General features: G+C 36.0%; 2 protein-coding genes and 1 long non-coding RNA gene across 5 annotated transcripts; all 3 read right to left on the reverse strand.

The window, feature by feature from the left end:
* Window positions 1-1,480: 1,480 nt before the first annotated feature.
* Window positions 1,481-2,405, reverse strand: LOC108202852 (uncharacterized). Its single transcript, XR_001803243.2, has 4 exons — window positions 2,232-2,405; window positions 2,059-2,136; window positions 1,821-1,953; window positions 1,481-1,741 (listed from the first exon to the last, which is right to left on the reverse strand). It is a non-coding gene; the product is annotated as an uncharacterized LOC108202852 (long non-coding RNA).
* A 1,409-nt stretch (window positions 2,406-3,814) lies between these two features.
* LOC108200821 (pentatricopeptide repeat-containing protein At5g19020, mitochondrial) lies at window positions 3,815-6,284 on the reverse strand. The gene has a single exon (XM_017369078.2). It carries the CDS (start codon window positions 6,165-6,167, stop codon window positions 4,077-4,079), a length of 2,091 nt encoding a protein of 696 aa, XP_017224567.1. The 5' UTR covers window positions 6,168-6,284; the 3' UTR covers window positions 3,815-4,076.
* Window positions 6,285-13,136: 6,852 nt separating this feature from the next.
* On the reverse strand, window positions 13,137-15,582 carry LOC108200434 (J protein JJJ2). 3 transcript variants are annotated; one of them, XM_017368581.2, is made up of 2 exons: window positions 15,333-15,582; window positions 13,137-14,773 (listed from the first exon to the last, which is right to left on the reverse strand). In XM_017368581.2, the coding sequence occupies exon 2, from the start codon at window positions 14,603-14,605 to the stop codon at window positions 13,403-13,405; it is 1,203 nt and encodes a 400-aa protein (XP_017224070.1). In that variant the 5' UTR covers window positions 14,606-14,773; window positions 15,333-15,582; the 3' UTR covers window positions 13,137-13,402. The 3 variants fall into 3 exon arrangements, with proteins under 3 accessions (XP_017224070.1, XP_017224072.1, XP_017224073.1); XM_017368583.2 differs by having other exon boundaries at window positions 13,137-14,645; window positions 15,333-15,573; XM_017368584.2 differs by having other exon boundaries at window positions 13,137-14,648; window positions 15,333-15,573.
* Window positions 15,583-16,803: the final 1,221 nt, after the last annotated feature.

Consider the following 16,803-nt stretch of genomic DNA (forward strand, 5'->3'; position numbering starts at 1 on the left):
GAGGATAATACCCAAAAATCATCGATTGTATTGCCATAGATGGTGGGAGCATTAACTTTGAAATTGGAGGATCATAACCATAAATCATTGGCTGCAGATACAGTAAAACCGATCCTTAATTATCTGCTCCTTCTTTAAACCTTTTGTCCTACTCTCTGGATTCTCCTACAGGGTGCACTGGATATAATGTTTTAAGCTTTTCACCTCGTCGATGGTGAGAAGCTTTTTCTCGAGCATTTGAGACGGGTCCGTTATGGTTTCATGAACACCAGTATCATAAACCAGTCAGTTAAGCTATGATCCAATTATATGGACTACTAAGCATGTTGTTAACATTGAGTCAATGAGACAGCCTTGTTCCACTGTGAATATTCTAGGATATGAAGGGATGGAGTTTGGAAGACCTGACTATGACAATGAGACAGCCTTGTTACTGGTAAATGTCTCTAGGTAAGACCGTAAGAGTAAAGATAGTACATATGTAATTGGATATTTACATTTTCAGCTATTAAAATTGGAGATACATTTTCAGCTATATTTACATAAGAAGGTGAAATCTCATTCTTTAATAAATAATATTATCCCTCATACAGGCTTTAATCTACTTAATTTTCAAGTTTAATTTAGTTTCACGGACTGTATCATATGCCTTTCTGTACTTGTAAACATGTATGAGCGATCTGTAGAACTTATTATTTAGTCAAATATACATGGTAGTTGTAATTCAGCATGCATGCCTCTTTAGGCCATGGAACTTGATTTTGTTAGAAGGAGTATATAATTGGCTTCTGCTACATGTTTCACACTTAATAAGCTTCATATATTCCTAGCCAAATTCAATTAATGTGACATGCAGTTATGTCAGGATGCCAATAAAAATACTATTGTTACATATTTAATAAACTTCTAGCCCTGCTTATGAAACATATGATAATTTGCATGTATTAGATATGAGTCAACTATTTACTAATAAATATAAGACTTCTTTTTTACATAATCCTCATTAACAATAGTCCTGGACTTTCTTACAAAAAAATTTGTTAATCATGTTTTTATAATTTCCCAGAAACTTAAGAAAGATTACAGTGTCCCATAAACAGAAGAGAACAACTTATAATTAGAGTGGCCAAATTAACCTGTACTTCTGCTCTGTTTCATCACCGTCAAACTCGCACACATTTTCCACTATCTTAGTGGAAACCAATGCACTAATCTTAGTGCTAAAAAACACTGCATAAATTTTGGGGCCAATACTAATCAAATCAATGTTAGTACTAAGCCTATAACCATCCCCCACCATGTAGAAACATTGGCGCTAAACTCGTGATAAAAAAAAAACTTGGAATACTTTATATTCATTATGGTCAAGACATTGTATATTACCAGTCTGGTTGCTCCCCATTATGGTTGCGGAGCCTGATTTGCAGATATTTTAGTCGAATTTGAGTGCAATTCAGCCATTTTTTTGGTATGTGTGACGGTTTAGTAAATTGACAGGTCTGGATAGACTAATTTTATTTCCTGCTTTTGAATAATTATTAAATATTACTGATATCGCACAATTAAAATATTAACATAGTATTTTTAGTAACAACTTGGTGATGTAGTGACTAACCGCCTGAGGGTGGAGCATTCACAGGATTTAGTACTGTTGAAGCTGGTAGTTGGAATTTTCTGTCATTGTTAAACACTGTCTGTTTCCTGATAATAAGCTTGGACGTTAAAACATTTTGGCTCAGTCCTGGGAATACAAATTTACACATTTCAATCATGGACGGTTATCATATAAGGATTTGAAGTAGGGATACTGGGATACCTACCTGAGAAATCAACACCCTGAAGCCGTCTTTGCGATGGCGTGAGATTACCCTGACCACTTTTTTGATTAATATTAGAAGAGAGATCTTTGTTCTGTAGACGTCTTTGTGATGTCGTGATGTATCCCGTATTTGCCTGGACAAAAAAAAAATAGGTAAGGCTGCTTTATTCCAATTATAAAATGGACTTGGGAGACACTTGTAATCTGGATGTTTTAACCATCAAGAATCGGAGCAATACATGGTGGCTGAGGAGGTACATTTTCTCTATAACTTCGACACGTTGAAGGAGGAGAAGTATCTTGTGTAATATTGGAACCTGCAATCAACTGCTAATATTATATACTATAGACATAAAAGATACTCCACAAAATCAAAATAAGAGAGTAATTTAAGATGACAGGCCAGCATTACATTGATACATCCCAAACAAAAACAATAACCGCTGTTAGGCTATGGACGATCAAGGCTTGGAAGTCCCGTGGGCAAAGGACGGGCCCATGTCACACTACCTTTTCTGCTAATATCTGTAAATAGTGCAAGATCATCAATTAGCCTGATCTCATCCTTTGAGACAATGAAACAATCAAAGACCCTACACCATAATCAGTATGTTTAAACCTAATTCTTTTGTACTATGTAATGGCATGTGGGAAGAATTACTTGACACGGCCACATTAGTGAAACGTGAATCTGCATATTAATTTGATTGATTTAAGAGTACCACTAACAGTATTTTACTATACAGGATATGCAGAATTATAAAGAACAGATTAGATGATATACCTGATGCCTGCCTTGGAACGGATGTTATGTTCGTATCCAAATTTTCGCGTGTATGAGGCTGATCATTTTGTGAATATCGTCTACGTTAACTAGTATTTGGTAAGTTAGCGCACAACCATGTACAAAATATAGGGCAAAATATGAATACTAATACGAACCACATGCAAAGGGGAACTTCTAGTCTGTAGATCAAGGTTGACTTTATGCTTAAATTAAAATTGTTTTAAACTGTTTCAAAAAGATAATTGTGCAAACCACTTATAAACTAATAAATTAGCAGAGTATGATACATTTCAAACAATATTTTCCCCAGCCAATTTGTACATAATCCATTTCAAGATATACCATACACGATCACCCTTTTACTAAAAAAGGAAAACAAGTATGATACCCTCAGCTCCATTCACAATAGTTTAAGTCAAATAGTTGTTACAGGATATAAAAGGACTCGCCGTAACAAAACCCGCAACCACAAAATTATTGATGCTATATGAGCACAAAAAATGAGTAGTGAAGATTAAAATATACAAAATCAGAAAAAGGCACACCATTATTACAGTTGGCTAATGGCTGTGTGATGTATGCAGAGAAGGGAGAAAAGGATTAGAGAGAGACAAAAAATAATGTTGAAAGTGTGCCACGGCCGGTGTTTGAAGCATTAAGATTGTAGCTGCCTAAACTCAAAAGCAGCTGTATGTTATAGACCATAAAAAATACAAAGACTGGTTAATGGCCAAGAAAACACTTGCTTGCATCCTAGTATCATCCAAGAACAAGTCTGATTTTGACAAAAATTCCAAGAGTCTATTCCCAATATATTGCTGAGTTTTAAATATATATTGTGCTTCTCGCCTTCTCCATTATAGCAAACACAATTTGTTAACAATCTGAGTATAAAAATTACAAGATCATAGCAAACATGTTGTGTTTAGAGTCTCCATAAAAAGGGAAAACTATCCGAATATTCACAACTACCAGTGAATTAATTTTGTCCTGCCCGATTATCTTCATGGATCAGGCTTGTCAATGTTCTGCTTTACGTAACATACAGGCTTCATTGCTTTTCATCAATAAATTGATAATAGTTAATAATTTTTCATGCCGTTCCTACCTCATTTAGTTCATTTCAACCAAAGGAGCATCACAGTGTAGCTATTGATGATTTTAGTTTTCCCTTTCCTCTAACCAGTTTCTTGAAGAGACACAGAAAATGTATATATATGAAGCTTATTTATAAGTCCAGTTATCAAAATTTGGTAATTATTGACTGGATTTGTTTACATGTATTGTACAATAATTTTTACAAATGAAAGAACCTGACAGACAGCAACAAAGCAAGGGTTGACTTGTTCAATGCATGTGAATTCTTGGTGGTTCCCACGCAACTCGAGTCCATTGCCCAAAAAGCAAATTGTTTTCAAATGAATATAAATAAATGTAATCTTTGGAACAACTGATGGAATACATACTGCATCATAATACTCCGCTGTATGCAGGCAACTTGGTCAGTCGTTGGCTTTGCATTGCTTGTCTAACTGAACCTACATCTTCCCACCTCCCCGCCTCAGCATAAATGTTTGACAGAAGAACTCTTCCTGCACCATGGGTTGGTTCCACTCTTGCCAAACTCAGAGCAGCCCTTTCTCCTACTTCCACATTATCATGCATTCTACATGCTGCTAACAAAGTGCCCCAGATCACAAAATCTGCCTTCATAGGCATTCTTCCTATTAATTCCTCAGCTTCTTCTAATCTCCCAGCTCTACCTAAAAGATCCACCATACAACCATAGTGTTTAATGTTTGGATTTATGTTGTATATATCCTTCATATTCCTAAAGTGTTCCCTCCCTTCATCTACCAACCCAGCATGACAACATGCAGTCAACACTCCAATAAAGGTTATGGAATTGAGTTTGTGACTACACCTTTGTAAATCAGAAAAAATATCGAGAGACAACTTTGCATGCCCGTGCATGGCCAGACCACATATAATAGCATTCCATGGGGATATGGATTTTATTTTGTATCTGATTTGGTAAAAGAAATCTACAGAAGTTTCGATGCTCCCACATTTGGCATACATGTCAATGATAGCTGCAATTAGATTGTCATTAAGTGGGATTGAATTATTTTGAATGTATTCATGAGCCCATCTTCCATAACTCAAGGAGCCCAGAGTGGCTACTGCAGATAGGACACTAACCATAGTAATTTCATTTGGTCTGAACTCACTAAAGACCATTTCATTGAAGAGTTCCAAAGCCAAATTCGGCTGCTCATGTTGTGCATAGCCAGCAAGCATGGAGCTCCATGAAAGCACATCTCTTTCAGGCATTTTGTTGAATAAATTTCGTGCAGGTTCGATCATTCCATTTTTTATAAATCCTGAAATAAGGGCATTCCATGATTCTATATGTGCCTTATTTCCTAGTTCAAACTGCAGTTGAGCTAGAACGATTTCCTGGGAAGCTGCATAAAAATTTATAATCGTCGCCTGCATGAAGTCGTAATTGTCAAATCCCAGTTTTACAGATACACCATGAAGCTGCCGACCTGTACCAAATGCCATCGCTTGTCTACAAGCTAAAATTAGATCTACAGCCATCACTTCATTAGGAACCAGCCCACTGCTGAGCATTTCCCGATACATTATCAATGCATCATTCAACCTTCCTACTTGTACATACCCATCAATTAACGTACCCCAAGAAACCACATCTTTATCAGGAATCCTGTCAAACAAATCCCTAGCCAAATCAACAAACCCAGCCTTAGCATATCCATTCAACATAACATTCCACGTAACTATATTCTTCTCCGCCATCTCATCAAATAACCTTCTTCCGTCCCACAAACACAACGAAACACAATATATATTCACCAAATTAGTCAAAACAAGACCAAAACTTGCAAGACCAATCTTAACAACAAACCCATGAATCACATTCCCATTCTTAACCCCCTTAATACGCGAATAAGCCGATATAACACTCGACATTGTCACTTCATTAGGCATAACACCCGCCAACCTCATATCCCTAAACAGCTCAACAGCTTCACCCCAACATTTCTTCTTAGCCAACCCCATGATCATAGTCGTATACGTAACAGCCCCTCTCTTCGGCATTTCATCAAACACCTTCCGTGCATCATCCAACCGGCCCATCCTCACATACCCACAAACCATAATATTAGATGACACAAAATCAACCACACCACAAGAATCAAACATCAATTCAGCACAACCCAATTTGCCACATTTCGCATAAAGATTAATCAAACTATTTTGCACGAAAATATTCGACATGAACCCGGACTTCAAAATGAGGCCATGGATTTGCTCGCCTTGCGAAACGGCGAAAAGGGCTGCGCAGGATTTCAATGCTGTGACGAGAGAAAGCTCGTAATCTTGGTGGATTGAGTTGGCGTTGTTGCGATCGAAGAAGAGATGGAGGTGGTCTTGTGGGGAAAATATGGGTAAAGTGGTGATACATTTGAGGTGTTTTGTAGTAAACAAGAGTGGGGATTGTAAACAACATTTGAGCTTCAAAGATTTGTTCATGAGAATGTGTTTACAAAAACGAACTTTTTGAAATTTATTAAGAGGGAAAGGTGTAACTGTATTAGAAGAGAATTAAAGTGATTGATCATAATTCAAAGAGTAAATTGCAAAACTGCGTCAACTTTACCTATTTCAGTATTTTGATAGTCTGAAATTTTATTTTTATAATATTATGATCAAACATTACTTTAAATTTTTTGAAAAAATAGATACTTTTTCGAAATATAAAAATAATTTTCTGTCACTATGTTGCAAATATGAAATTCCGGTCAATCAAGTGATAAATACATTGTTTTTTTCTACGATGCAGGCTTATGTGTCTTACAAATTAGTATATGTTCTATTACTCGGGGTGAGCCAGAGTCGAACCCGGGTGTCCCGACTCCCGAGACAACAAAGGATAAACCCATCACTTTTTAGTTATTGCATGGATCTCTGTATTCGTATTCTGAACAGACACTTGTTAAAGAACAAGCAGGAAAATTTGTTAACAACATGACATGGATGGTTTCTGCAGATTCTTTAGCAGTGAGCACCAGTTAAAGAAGCCAAGTGAATTACCAGTAATCTACCTTCAAACCTCAAACAAGGTCCTCAGATCAGTCAACTTCTCAACATGGTTCAACTCTGGGATGTATCTCAAGGCTCAAATTAATTTGGAGACTGAGTAGACTGAAGCATGCCCAGACTGAATATGGAAGAGTCACACAAGAGTCTTGTTTAATCAGTAAAATACTCACATAAACATGATTCCATCGAGGGTTAAGCCAGTTAATTATACCATTTAGATTAAATGTTATTGGATTAACATTAAAACTTTAAAACTTGCAGTTCAATATCAAAGAACTATCTCAAAATAACTAAATATTTGTAAAGTTGCTGGTTGCATACTTGCATACAAGGTACTCATAGGAAAGATATACGTGACATGCTGATTAAAGAATCTCTATCCGTTTTTGGACTTAAAAGGACTCAAGAGCTTTTTCCACAGTTTTAAGCAAGTGATCATTGCCTAGCCTCTTCTCCTCCTCCAGTAAATCCGAGATCTCAGCCAAACTTTCCGCCATTGCAATTATGCAATCATCGGCTCGCCACTTCTTCTCCTCATGTGACCGCTCCTCAGCACGTGCAAGAAGCCTCTTCCCCTCTTCTAACCACATCTCGCCCCTGCAAGTAATTTGTCAATTAAAATTAGTAACTTTTTTCACAAATTATGTACAATTTAATACTATGTGTGCCTTAATGGTCCAGGTTAGTGACATACGTATGTTAGCAGCATACATTGAGCAGGAAAAAAAAACCCTCTACAGTTTAATCCAAAGTTTTTTATGCATATATAGGGGGAGCTTATCCTAAATTTTTTGATGTATATACATGGGAGGCTACTATATCATTAAGCGGAAAATTGTCTCAGTGAATGACTTACACCGTCTTTCGAGCTTGGCATAGGCACAGCCACACTTGTCCCTAAACACCATCACAGCTCTTCCACTCTTGGGCGTCAATTTCCTTAAAACATTAACATGCTGCACGATTCTTTCTAAGCTCTCCACAGTCAATCCGCCCTTTGTCAGTTCCTTCCGCGGCAACTGATCAATTTCTTCGACGGCCTTACGACCCGATCTCAAACACCTATCCGTCTGCACAATAACTTCGCATTCTGTCGTGTTCTTGTAACCCATGCACCCTGATTTCCCACACCTTCTCGAGCGAGAAGGAAAATCCAAACTTATACTAAAACCTCTACCTAAGGTAAATATCTTATACAAGGTTGAAACAGAATCACCGAATGAATATAAGGATGTTAAAGCGCCAGAGAAGATATTGCGAACCGTGATTTGAGTATTCATGTCGAGAGAATTAATACTTGTATACGTTGTTGCAGTCTGGGATAATTAAGAAAAACTAGTAAAGCTTAAATAGTAGTTGAAGATAATAAATTTATAAACTTCTATTTAGATTCAAATACAAATACGACTCCTCCTTGTCCTTGCACATAATGAATTTAGAGCCGTATTTACGAAATATTGGATAACCAATATACAAAAACTATTTTGTGAAAGTATTACGAGTCATGGGATCTACTAGATAAAAACATTGTGACAGTAAAATTTGCACTATATTTATGCTCACCAGAATATTAGCTTATATTATACACGGTCGCTTTTAATAATTTTTTAAAATTTAAGAAATACTATTGGAGATATTTCAAGGAAATAAAATAAAAATTTCTTTTGTTCATATCTCTCTTAATGCATGCGGGGAATGTTTATGCTGGGAAACTCTAAACTTTTCTTACACGGGAATAAGATAACTGCATGAGATGCAACATCTTCCATCATTCAAAATCTTCGGTTAAAATTTAATTAATCATATCCTAATTACATTCAAATAATATATAAAATCTTGTCAGTACAAAAAAAAGCGGACATTTCCAACCGTCAAATTTGATCGGAAATAAATAAAGTTGATCAGTTTTTAAGTCATACCGACCACCGACCTATCACGTTGGCCCTTCAAAACCTGGTCGTAAATAACCCATTGGTCGAAAATGAGACTGAAAATGAACGCTTTTCTCCCGACTACATTGATCAGTTTTGGCGGTCGGAATTGAGCTCTTTCTAGTAGTGTGTTCACTCCGATCATTATTATTGCCTTAGAATATAGTCCGCGGACTCATGTTAAATATATTTGGCCAACCTGCACAAAAGTAATATATTTTATTTACAACAATTTAAAATAACAATAACTTGTCATTTTTAAAATATATTTTATCATAGATCTAATTTAACCAACACCATCGGAAATACTCATAAAAATAAAAGCTTGTTGGATGAATCTGGGGGTGAATGGGATGATGACATTCTGGATGACATCTTGAATGAGAGGGATAGGGAGCTGGTTCGGCAAATTCCGTTGTCCACAAGAAGGAGAGATGATTCTTGGTTTTAGTTATTTGACGACAAAGGTAAATTTAATGTCAGAAGTTGTTATAGAAAGCTGAGAGGTGAAGTTGCATGTCCCGATGCTGAATTCTGGAGAAAGCTATGGAATCTGAAGCTACCAGATAAAGTAATTAATTTAATTTGGAGGGCTTGTCGCAACTGCTTGCCTACAACTCAGGCTCTAGCAATGAAGAGGGTAAATGTGCCTATAATATGCTCCTGGTGCCAGCTTTGTGAGGAGGACGGCACCCATGTTTTGTTTCAGTGCACGTTTGCTCGAGAAGTATGGGTAGCAGCTGGCTTCAATGATCTAGTTACAGTACGGTCAAATGACACAGTCTTGACAGTGCTGAAGCGTGTGTCCCAAACAGTTAGTAATGAGCAGCTTCTGATGGTTTATATGTTATGTTGGAGTATCTGGCAGAGACGAAATGACTGGGTGTGGAAACGTATTGCTACTTCACCGTTTGGAGTTCGGTCAAGAGCGTGCTGTATGTTCACTGAATGGCAGCGAGCTAGGGAAGAGAACTCTGTGACTAAAATTCAGCAGCAAACTGTGCCTCGGACATGGTGTAAACCACCTGCAGGATGGGTAAAAATAAATGTTGATGCGGCTTGTGTGCAGGGAGCAGAACAGGTGGGGTTGGGATGTGTTATTAGGGACGACGGGGGTAATTTTCTTCGTGCCAGAAGTATTGTAGTGCAAGGGAAATTCCAGCCGAGGGAGGCAGAGGCTATAGGCCTTAAGGAAGCTTTATCTTGGACGAAAGAATGGAGGAGTAGTAAATGTCTGTTTGAATGCGACGCCAAGATTCTGGTTGATGCTGTTAATGGTGGCCAGGGGAATACTTACTTCCACGCAATGGTTGAAGATTGTGTTGATATTCTGAAACATTTCGATGAAGTGTTAGTTTCTTTTGTCTTTAGGTCTACGAATATGATAGCCCATGAATTAGCACAGGTTGCATATTCTATGTCAGACTCGATGGAGTGGTCTTATACTGCTCCAAGTTTTATTCAGTGTATGATTGATTCTGAAAAATGTTCATGCAAGTGCGTTTCTTTCAAAAAAAAAAAAACACTCTTAGTCATATACGATGTCTCTCCTATTTTTTCTCTCACATATATTTTGAACCTTGATTAGCTTTTAAAAATTGATATAACTAGTTTTTACCCCCCGCTACGTATCCTGCAACTCGTGTCCAGAAAGCTCTTTCTGGTTCCTTCCATGATACTTTTATCTGGTTGCGTAGAACATCTTTATCAACCTTGCCCTTACACAAGGGACACAACTCATTGATTTTCATCCATTTATCTATGCATCTCCTGTGGAAAAAGTGAGAGCATGGAAACTGCCTCAACACATCTTTGTCTGCGCACTTTGACAGGCATATGCAGCAAACCTGCAGCAGAGGATCGAACCAATCATTAGTCAAATGATTATAAATTGTTTCGGCAGTTGTTTCAACTGCGACGAGCATTGTCTGATTACCTCATCTTCTTTTGATATGAAGCGCTCCCGTTTTCCTGCAGCCACAGACCACCGTTCCTTTGTTATTAGTATGTGTACATCATAAGCATTTTATTGGTTTATCGTTTGTTTATTACTCCCTCTGTCTCCCTGTGTTGTATATTCCGGGGAGTTCTATAACCTATTTTTAAAATTTATAAGTTATAGATTCATATTTAGTAAAAGCATTTTATTAAAATGAGTGTCAAACAGTGAATGTATAGAATAAAATAGGACGAAGGGAGCAACGGAAATTTCTTATCACATTGTAATATCAGCTTAAATGTATGTGATGTAATCTATAATCAACTAATCTATCCCCTCTCGAGGGAGATTAAAAAATAATGAAAAAACCATGCGTGCCAAATAATGAAAAAAGTCCGTGAAAAAATGAAATAGACAAAGGAAATAATATTTCAATTTAAAATAAACTCAAAAACTAGTGAACATAAAGTTTATATATAATGAAAGAGACGAAGGAATATTACATCTCAAACCAAAATAAATTCAAAACACTAAAAAAAAAGGACAAAATCGACTGTCAAAAACGGTCTGTTAAGAAGGAAAACGGTCGGTTTTACATCTAAAATCGACCGGAAATGGTGGTCGGTTGTAACCTGGTCGGTTATGGCGAATTGGTCGGGTTTAAGGACGAAAACCGACCGTTTCTTCGGTCGGTTTTGTAGATTGAAGAAAGTCGCTGTTCGGGGTCCTACAGTGCTATCTGAAGACATTTTGTGAAAAAATGAGATGGGGGAAAAAAGAGGAAGAAAATCAGTTTGGGGAAAAAGAAGGAGAGAATGGTGAGAGAGAAAGCCATTTAGCGAAAATAACGGGTTAAAACCGACCGCGGGCGGTCGGTTTTGCATTTTAAAACAAAACGGCGTCGTAAACATAATTTATTTTCCAAATAAATTAAAATATTTATATGTATATAATAGGGTTAAAACCGAACACCGTCAGTCGGTTTTGTTTCCAGAGTTAAAACGCCGTCGTCTTGGTTTATAATTTATTTAAAAATTATTTTAATTTGCACAAACACATAACCGACCGACAAGTTGGTCGGTTAAAAACCGGACACGTCAGCTATAAAACTGACCGCCTATGCTGTGATCGGTTAAAATATTTTGGGGGCTTGCCAGCAAGGCAAAACGACATCGTTCTTGTCAAAACCTACCGAATTTAGCCGGTCAGTTTTAAACCGACACTTTTTTCCGTCGGTCAGTTTTAAGCGGTCGGTTTTGTCTTATTTTTTTTAGTGAAAACAACCAAACATAAAATTTATATACAACTAAAAAAATAAATAAAAACAATCCCAGTCAGTGGCGGATCTGACTATAAAGTTAAGGGGGGTCATTTTTTTTGTAAAAAAAATTAAAGAAACTTACCCCATGCCTGAAGCTTGGCAACAGGACACCCACACTTACCCTTAAACAAACACAAAGCTCTACCATTCCTGGGTGCAACTGCAAACCCCTCAAGACAAGACATCAAAAACTCGATATCAAGCTCATTCTCCTCATTAAAATCCTTCAAAGGCAACTCATCGATTTCTTCCACATCCTTACCACCCATCTTTACCACCCATCTTCAAACACTCCTCCGTCTGTGACTTGAAGTAACACCCCTTATCATTAGTTTTATTTATTTGATAATATGATCGGCGGTTTTGTATTTTGATATAGTTAAATCTAGCCGTACGTAAATTTCATATATCAATAAATTCAGGCAGCTGTTGGATCTGACATATATTAATATTCAATAATTTAATATTTAAAATATATTAAAAGTTAAAGGATGAAATATTTTGTAGAATATTTCAAAACCATTTATTTATTCCAAGCCCGTAGAAAAATATCTATAATTAAAAAACAAGATATTTTTAAACGCGGCATAGTATAGTGTTTTGTTATTAGAAATGTTAACTATAGGAAAACGGTCATTTAAACGTTAGGCTTCATGTGTAGTCTTTTGATGTGATATCATCATTATATTTTCAAGATTTAGAATATCTCAATTACAAATTATTATATTTATACTACGTATTTCAACTTCTAATTATTGCATAAGAGCAACTTCAATCATTAAAAACACTTAGGTAAAAAGTGAGTTCACATATCAAAAATAAAAAATTGATAATCTCATAAAATTATCACACTCCAACCATGTTGTTACAGGGGTTGAAATTTTTAAACAAAGTATATTATTATAGGTGTTGAAAGTGCGAAAAAAATAGATTTAAATGATTAATTAAATCATTTATTTAAATTTTAACATTTAGTTAACGGAATCCCTGATAAATCATAAATAAAAAAGACAACATTTAGAAAAGTCAGTAGTCTACCATCCGGAAGATCCCTAAAAATTACTTCCATCCATTCATCGACTTTCCCAAATCTACTAGTTAATCGCTCAGAAAGTAGATAATTGCCCATAATACCATAGCATTTGGCATTGCCGCATTAGAATAGTTTCATTTGCATACAGAGGTTTCAGCGTGTTCTGCCAGCTAAAGTTAACATCAAGCAATTCATGGACACTATTAACAAAATAAAGCCCAAGAGCATCTTCACTGCACACAGCTCATACAAGAAAGAAGTTGAGTACCACTAGTGGATATGGGATTTGGGAAATCACATAAACATCAAGTTCACCTTTCTCTCCAGCTTAATATATCACTTTGAGCTCAACAGAATTCACAAATGTAAGAGTGAGATAGAGTTGGCAACTCCTTCAGCGAAGATTGTAAATCTCACCTTCGAATCTTGGATGGAAAGGCTTCAACAACCTTTTTTCACATGATAGACTAGTTTACCACAGTTGGGGCAAATCATAGTTTGTTTCATGTTAATTCTGGGATACTCAAATTGCATCTTACATCCGTTGCATCTCGACAGAAAGCCTGCAGTTTGTTTTGGTTCTTTAGATTGATCAGGAGTACCAGGAACCCTCTTCCGTTTTGGAGATGTAACAGGATCTCCACGTGGTTTCTCTTCATGAGCATGCATTGTACTTCGTTCTTTTTTATAAGACGAAACATGGACTGTTTTTGTGCTTGAATTATATTTATGAGTTGGAAGGACAGTTTGTCGCCTCTCTCTATGAGATGACAGAGTAACAGCTGGATTTTTGCAAGATGAATTAGGTATTGTACTTGGTTTGTGTTTATGAGGCGAGGAAACTGATGGTGGTATCCCTTTATGAGATGATACAGAATCTGGTTTTGGTATATTAGATGAAGGATAAGCTACACCAGGTTCAGCTTTATGAGGAGGGGGAACAGTAGCCGGCTTCTCTTCACTGGATGAAGCATGTTTACGAAGTGGAGGAACAGTTGGTTGCTTCTCTTTAGTATATGAAGCCTTTTTACCAGGTGGTGGGACAGTTGATGGTTTTTGTTTACGAGTTGATGTGCATTTATGGGGTGGATGAGCAGTAGGTTTCTCTTTACCAAATGGAGATTCAGTAGGAACTGGTTTCTGTTTATCCACAGGAGCATTACTACTATCCTTGGGTATATTTGAACCATTCTTAGAATTGTAAAAACTATTGGGTGCTGGTGGTATCCATGAACCACCACACTGAGGTTGGAAGATCTTCTTGTCATATGCTGATCTCTTGGTTTTATCTGACAACACATCCCAAGCTTCAGAAACAAGAATAAATGCCCCATCAGCTCCTTGTGCTTTGTTTTTATCAGGATGAAGCGTGAGAACCAACTTCCTGTACTTTTTTCGCACAACATCTTCGCTATCTCGAGGATTCACACCAAGTACCCCATACCAATCTGCTTCCCCATTCAGTTTCTTTTCCGAAAAAACATAGACATCAATTGTTGCCAACAACTGGGAAATACCATCCATACAAGGATACAAATTATGGGCTTTCATTGCAAATTTTTTGGCCCCTGCAAAATCTTTTTCGATCAACTTCCTCTCAGCAATTGCTTTAGACCGTGCAGCTTCATCTCTATTACACTCCATTCACACTGCCCCGACTTCGTCAAAAGTTTTGCTTAGGCCTCTACTACAATAAATTTTTTAAATTTTTTTTGTTCAAGTTCTCTCAGCTTTTACAGACACCCCAATTGGGGAACACTTTACAAGCTCATTATTCATTTCCCGTGAGAGGAAGATTAACAGAGCAATGAGCTACATCAACAACAATTTAAATGTAATCAAAGCAAGAAATTAATGCTAGAACATGTGCTAGCAGAAGTTCATTATCTAATGTTTTTCCAGTAAATAAAGTTTTAATGTGGCAAGAAAGCCCTAATCTTACAACATGTTTTTACACAAAAATTTACAAACAGAGCCGGACCCTGTTAGACCATTCATTCGAAAATAGTACTAATATCATTTTATCTTACATATTCAGAGGTCATGTCCTAGCTCATCTTGTACAGGCATTTTAGAACACATGTACCATCAATGTCCGAAATAAAACACGGGTATAAGGTTCATCAATGTTCTATTCTAGTTAATCACATTTTAAGTCATTTTTTACTTAATTAATTTCTTAAACCCTAACCTCTCTCAATGCAACTACTGGTTCCACTCCACCCCCAACCATACAATACAGAAACATATAGATACAGTCACAGATAGAAAATCTTAATCAAACAATGCAGCAACAAAATCAATATATAAATATTTATCAGGTACCCAGAATCTGTAATGTTATAATACAGAGAAAGATAAGAGATTTTACCGAGTGGTTACCAAAATCAGCCAAATTGTATAAAGAACCCCTTTTTCTTATTGGGTTTATTGAATCTTGAAGAACCCATAAATCTGAACTCTTAGCAGTTAGCAGTTTGGAATTGATTTAGAACCAGATAATCAAGAAGCCATTGATGTGGAAATTGCATGAGCCCTTTCTTCACTTCCTTGGGGTTGCTGAAGAGGTTTTTCGGTGAATGGGTTAGAGCATCTCTAACCGTACTCTTAAATCTTTCTATGAAAAATAGTATAAGGGATTTTCTTGTGGTGTGCTCACAATAGTCCCAATAAAAATAGCTTCTTTTGATTGGTGGATGGTGGATAAATAATAAATGAGAATACCCTTGCATTCACATCAACTCCACCAATCAGAATAGACATTTTTATAGAATTTAGTGATTATTGTGTGTCCAAGGACACACATTAGAAAGACCGATAATATAATATGTGGCTCTTATTAAGTTTATACTTTGAATATCGTGTCAACTCCAACCATACCCTTTATAATTGCTCTTAACTCATATTTTATTATTATTTGAGAGAAAAGTCAGAGAGAGAATTAGAGAGAAGTGAATAGAAATAGAATTCTAATTTTATATATCCTCCTAAATTTTAGAGTTAAGAGCTTGTTTGAGGAGCCTAGATGCTCTTGGTGAAACCAAAAACACACTTGGACCCTTAAAAAAGAATATTAATCCGTTTAAAGTAAGAATTTATTTTTTTTAATTTATTAAAATAAAGTTATTAATACGTTATAATTTATAAGATATAAAATTTGTAATGTATTATATTTCATTATAAAAAGTATATTTTAAAATAATCATATATATATTAATTGAATCAAAATCAAAAATTAATTTAAGTCCATAAAAAATTTTATACTCCCTCTGTCCTAGCAGTTTGTTTACATTCACTGTTTACACGCATTTTGAGACTCTTATAAAGTATAGTTCCATAGCGTTTTTTATTTATTTATATAAGAATAACAATTTAAACGTCAAACTTTTATCCGGGAAATGTTCTTAAAAAAAGTATTATGAAACTATAATTTATAGGATCTTCAAAATACGTGCTCACTCAAAAGTAATGTAAAGAACCTGCCGGAGGAGAGAGTAATTTTTAACTTCTCAAATTTCAACTTATAAATTTATTACATAGATAATACGAATATGGTGATTTTAAATTATAAGTCGCGAACTTAGATTTTATAACCAGCCAAACATTTGCACAATTTTTACCAATCCAAAAAGAACAAGCCATCAAGGTGAAGGAGAGATAATGGTCCTTTGATATGCATCGTATGCTCCATCTTGCACTAATCTAATTTAAAGAAATTTTTTATCGAATCGTACTCCACTAATAAATTTAGATTCTTAAAGTTTATACAACATATGAGATCGCGACCTCGGAAGATCAAATATTTTTTGGTCAATCACTTGTTTATATTGTGCTTTGTATAT

This window comes from Daucus carota, chromosome 9 (genome assembly GCF_001625215.2).
Source record: "Daucus carota subsp. sativus chromosome 9, DH1 v3.0, whole genome shotgun sequence".
NCBI lineage: Eukaryota > Viridiplantae > Streptophyta > Magnoliopsida > Apiales > Apiaceae > Daucus > Daucus carota.